Source organism: Solanum dulcamara, chromosome 9 (assembly GCF_947179165.1).
Source record: "Solanum dulcamara chromosome 9, daSolDulc1.2, whole genome shotgun sequence".
NCBI classification, from domain to species: domain Eukaryota; kingdom Viridiplantae; phylum Streptophyta; class Magnoliopsida; order Solanales; family Solanaceae; genus Solanum; species Solanum dulcamara.
The window spans coordinates 6,121,368-6,127,223 of record NC_077245.1 but is presented as its reverse complement, the minus strand read 5'-3'; the positions used below and the strand labels follow the sequence as shown (position 1 = coordinate 6,127,223).

The window sequence follows — 5,856 nt, the reverse complement described above, 5'->3', positions numbered from 1 at the left end:
TTTTCAGAGACAGCGCTTCTAATAAGATTTTTTTTTATCCCCATACTCAAATCCGAGATCTCTGAATTAAGGATGGAGGGATCCTAACCATCCCACGAGGCCACCATAGCCAATGTTGGTGATGATTATTGATTAATTAATGACGAGTTTTGATGTTGACCAGCTAAGGATATCCCTAGAACAAGTTATTAGAACTGTTCACAAGTATTTGTTTTTTTCTTCAAGGATTTTCACTAGTATATTAACAAATAACAATCATTTTCAGCAGGATCACAAAAGAGGCAAAACTCAAATTGTATTAAACTTCCTAAAAGATTTAAGTTAATTGCGAATCTTCTTAATAGTTTATGTGTCTAGAAGTCCTAACACAAAGTAATGAGCTTGACGTCCTAAGAATTTTTTCATTTGTGGATCAATTCTACTCATTGGCAATAGATAAGCTTATTTAGCCTGTTTTAAACTCATTTGTCAATAAATGCAGTAATATATGAAGTCTAATATTCTTATTACTTTGTAGAGTAGTTCACTATTGTTCTCAACCAAATTATTATTATAGTCTTGTAAGACGTTCAAAAGTAGTTCTTAGAGCGTTTACCCATATTAAGCCATTAGCAAACACTGAAGGCATTACTAAAAGTTAAATACGACAATAATAATTTTTTCTTAGCTCCAAGATGTTTCTTTTAACTAGTGATCACTTCGTTTAATATAATATTGCAGCAATATAAATAAAATAATATTTTTTTATAATTACTTAAGTTTTGAAATGAGATGATTGCACGGATAACAATTTGAGCATCTCATTATGCAGTCCATGCCTTAGGACCATTGGCACGAGTGCGCTCTTGCATTCTTAATCGAAGAAATTTCCTCTAGTATATGTCAAAATTACCTTGATCGATTAAAAATCAGTTCTGTGGTAAAACAGTTTAAATTAAAGTATAGAGCAAAAGATGAACACTGTTGGTTTATTGTCATTTTAATATTATTTAAATGTGTCAATAGAATGTCTCTCTATGCAGCTTGTTCTCCATTTCTGTTTCTGTCCGTTGGAGGACTTAAAAGAGCAATTCTTTGTCTCATTAGAGCATGTTAGTGCACGTTGCCATGACATTTGTTGCCTTCTTATTATTTCTCTTGAAATCATTACACCTTGCAACTTACTTAACCTCTAGGCCATTTATCTTCTCTATTTACTTCATCATTATCTTCCTATTCATTGCTAGGAAGACTTCCTAGCAAGAAAATAGAGATGGTCTTACTTTGTTTTACATACACAAGAAAATATAAAAGGCATAAAAGTTAGTTAAAAAGAGAGTTCTTTTTAGTTAAAGAGAGGTGTTCTTTTTTGGAGAGCTTTAGATTCAACTCTTGTCCATAGTTTGTTGAGTTATATTTATGATAACTTGTTTTACATTGCACCTTTGTTAGTGATGCGATCATGGTAGATCAAGCCTATCAATTTGGACCACATTGCGAATACTAGACATCGATTGATCTAGTGGGAAATTAAAAAGAAAGAAAACTTTGTTGCTTTTGTGTTAATAGTATCCTATCAAGTTCAATGAGTAATAGGATTGACAAAATAACCCCTTTCTAAAAAGTACCATTCAAAACACTATCAATACCTACACATGTGATAAGATAATAGCCACCTAAACTGATCATTTAAGCTAGTAAATTTATTACAATAAAGAAGTAAAAATTAAAGCAGTAGTAGATCAAATAGAGTCTTAAGCTATAGAAATGCAACTTTTATTTCCCACATATACTACATTTTAAAGAATACACATAACTACAAAAATACTGAATAACATACATTATCATAACTAAAGAAATAATTACATGTTCCTCTATCACTTTACATTATAATTAACTAATTAATTAAGACCCTTTTAATTAATTTATCTTAGCAAAGCTGTTGATGGATAGCATGATAAAAGTGAGGCTTTTGATCTCCGATGGAAAAAGAGATTTTGGTAGAACTATCGGTGGCCGCAGCGGCGGCACCACCGTAATTAGTTCTCTCGCACGACGGGCACATATTAAGAGTGGCAGCTGATAGTTTTACTCGAAAGGGTGTTGACATTTTCAGAGATTTCAGCTCTTCAACTTCTTTATTTAGCCTTCTGTTTTCGTCTTTTAAATCTTCGTAACGTTTTCTAAATATTTCACACTCTACTTCTGTTTGTTTCAGCTTTGTCCTGTTATCATCATAAAAGAATAATATCAAATTAAAGAAAGATAAAGTTTTATAATCATTGAGATTGAAAAGATTCTTCTATTGATCAGATGCGCAAACAGTATGCAAATGTTTTTCATGGAGAAATACAAAGGAGTACTAATTTAATTTCAACCATTTTTATAAGAGAAGAATATTAGAATATCAAGAAAAGGTAAAAAAGTTGGATATATACGCTCTACCCTCTTTAGACATATGAAATTATACCCATCATCATTGTATGAAATTATCGTGGGTATGTTATTATTGACTCCCATTGTATTTATGTATTTGATACACTTCACTTGTCTGATTCAAATTGTGTTAACATTAATCAAGATTCTAAAACATATATAATTTTTTATCATATTGATATAATTTATTTTACATATTATAATACTTTTAATATAAATTTAAATATTTATTTCAATTGAGTTGATCTTCAATTTAGTTTGTGGGAATGATAGTATATATGTTTTTTTATAAGAAACTAATGTGTATGTAATAATGAAAAAATCAATTTAATTGGAATAGGAAGAAAAATCATAAAACCAGCGTCTATAATTCCAGATCCACACTCATGTACTAGTCCACCAGGCCAGTTATAGAAAATCAATACTCCCTCCTCCTTAAATTATTAGTAGTGATTTTTAAAAATGTTATTTTAAATTATTTGTTATTCTTAAAAGTTTTAAGATAATTTTTTAAATCGTTTTTAAAAACTATACAAACATCTTAATAGAGGAAACTAAGACAGATTATATCTTAAAATATAAATAAACATAAAATACTTAAAACTCTCTTTTTAAATAATATATATTTTAGATATGTTTAGATAAATAAAACAAAAACATTACAAATAATTTGAGAGGAGGAGAATATTGTTTCTGCAAAATTCCATTCAAACCATTGGACGATGGGATTAATTCAAAAAATATTAAGTATTTACCTGGCTCTTCGATTCTGAAACCATACTTCCACTTGTCGAGGAAGTAAACTCAATCGTCTCGCTAAATCTCGTTTTTGCTTCTGAAAAATTCAATTAAAAAAAAAGTAAGTCAACTTTAGAATATTTGAAACATTCATGAAATCAACATGAATTATGTTCGAAATCTGAGAATGAAAAAGGTTATTCTGGGAAAATCAAACTTCCATCGAAGAGAAACGAATGAAAAGCTTTCATAAAATTCTCGTAGAATCGAGAATGAAGTTTTCATCTCTTTAGAATTCAAAAATAGCTCTGTAATATGTGAATTCGAATTTAATCGATCGAGTATCAGATAGCAAATGAAAACTCAAAAAAGAAATAAATTCATGAAACAAGAAAAAATAGAAAAAAAAAGAAGGTAAGGTTAAAGATGAATTACAGAATTAAGAGTGGTGTGCTCTTTGAAGCTTTCTTCTAAAACATCAGATTGCTCCTTAGTGAGCCTAAGTTTCTTCCTGGTACCATAATCATGAACATCTTCTTCATCATCATCATGATCAACTAATCCCTTTGGAGAAGTTAATACAATTTTTTTGGTCTCCAAATTTTCTACTTCTTCTTCAAAACTACTAGCATCTCTTTCCCTTTTGACACTACTTGTGTGAGAAAATGAAGAAACCGATGAATTAACTCCTCCTAATAATTGAGGATTAATCCTATTGTCACAATTATTTGTGAACTCTGATGAAGTTGATAAACAGAGTGTTAATTCTTGATTATCATCATTGGTTGATAATTTCCCCTTCTTGTTATGTTGATGAGGAGGAGTAATAGATGATCCTAAGCTCAAACTCAGTCTTGTGTTGCACAGCATGTTTAATTTATTATTTTTGGGATTTGAGTGAAATGAGGATTAAACATTTACAAGGTAATAATATATAAGGAAAGTTTAGAGATTTATAGAAAGAAAAAAGAAAAGGAATCGGATTTCTTTTTGGAAAGCTGAGTGTTGAAAAGATGATTAATTAATTAATTTTAAATTAAAGCAAGGGACACCAATCTAGATTGAGCAAAGGACACCAATATAAATTGTTGTCTCTTTATAATCACTCTCTCTCTCTCTCTTATCTTAGGTTGACCAAGATTAGCACTCTATTCACATACTACATGACCAACAAAGCATACGCATAGATTATTAACTTCGATTGTGGTGAAATAATTAAGAATTTTTTAAACTTTTAATCAAAAATTTTAAATTTAAGCATCTAGAATAAAAAGATATATGTTGCAAGCGCCACCTGATAAATTAGTTTTATATTTTTATTTAGTCAAGTTAAATATTAAATATCGAGTGAGAAAATGAAATATATATATATATAAATTATAATAGTGTGTACAATAGCTGACATACGTAAATGATACGTGGAATAATATTGGAAGTGGATGAAGCAAATAACACGAGGGAAGGGAATGGTTAGCCACTTTTTAATTTGTATAATACAATATGTTCTTCTCTCTTTTTTTGTTTTTTTCCTCTAAAAAAAAAAGAAACACTAATTTATTTTAGTTTTTACCCTATTTGGGGCCCTTTTAGTTTAGAAAGAAAACATAGTTATTTTGTTTATGGTTTACGCGTTGCAAACTTTAGACGTAAACATTCAATTCTAATCTAAACATATTGTTATATATTTCATTAGAGGATAAACTTTTGTTTCCAACTAAAATATGTAATTATTCAAGTCATTTAGCACTAACACTATACCATTCACAATGATCACCTATAAGGATTTGCACTCCGAATTCTAGAACCACAAATTCTATTATTAATTTAATTTAAAATTTAATATGTATTTAATCTTTAGGCGAAAATATATTATTTGACCTAAGGCCTTTAGGTAAGAATTGTGATATCAATTAGATAGTGTTGATATAATATACCACTGTTACAATAAATTACAGTTAAAAGTAAAATAATAACATAGTATTTGTACTTTGCTCGTCTTGGTGTGTGGTAATAATTGTAAGATTGAGTTATTACTCCCTGGTTTATTTTATTTCTTGTAATGATTAAAAATAAATATCTAAAATTGTAATTACTTTAAAAGAATTAAGATATAATTAATTGTTTATATTTTTAATTATAAATATGAAGAAATATTAATATAATATAAGCGAGAAAAGTATTAAATTGAGAAAAATAATAAATAAGAATAATTTAATTAAATTACTCTCTGGTTAGTATTTTTTAAAAGAAATATATAAAATAAAAGGTGACGAGTAAAATAAATGGAGGAGAAATAATTTCTCCATGATGCCAAACAACGTGCTGCTTTTAATAGCAAATCTATCAATTAGTTATTTGACCATTCAATTGACCTTTTTTTTTTGGTTTTTCATCCGGTGTGAATTCCGTAAAGTCCTGATTAAATTCAAATTGTGTACTACAGGGCTTATTCAGAATTAACGCTTCCAACAAAATTTTTACCATTCTCAAGACTCAAACTCGAAAATTTTAATTAAGAATGAACCAGTTCCACTACTGTATCGCAACTCGTATTGATAATATATTTCTTGTTATTACCGTTACAATAGGGCAGCACCTGGTTACGGATGTAAGAGGTTGCTATCATTCTTTATGCAGTTCTCCTAATTAACGGTGGAAATTAAATGAACTTAATAATTAGAGTGCTCAAGAAATAAATCACCA

The 5,856-nt window shown here is 28.8% G+C and overlaps 1 protein-coding gene across 1 annotated transcript; it reads right to left on the bottom strand.

The window, feature by feature from the left end:
- Window positions 1–1,746: 1,746 nt before the first annotated feature.
- Window positions 1,747–4,152, bottom strand: LOC129902843 (homeobox-leucine zipper protein HAT22-like). The gene is made up of 3 exons (XM_055978268.1): window positions 3,589–4,152; window positions 3,171–3,250; window positions 1,747–2,204 (listed from the first exon to the last, which is right to left on the bottom strand). The coding sequence occupies exons 1-3, from the start codon at window positions 4,021–4,023 to the stop codon at window positions 1,910–1,912; spliced, it is 810 nt and encodes a 269-aa protein (XP_055834243.1). The 5' UTR covers window positions 4,024–4,152; the 3' UTR covers window positions 1,747–1,909.
- Between the last annotated feature and the right edge of the window lie 1,704 nt (window positions 4,153–5,856).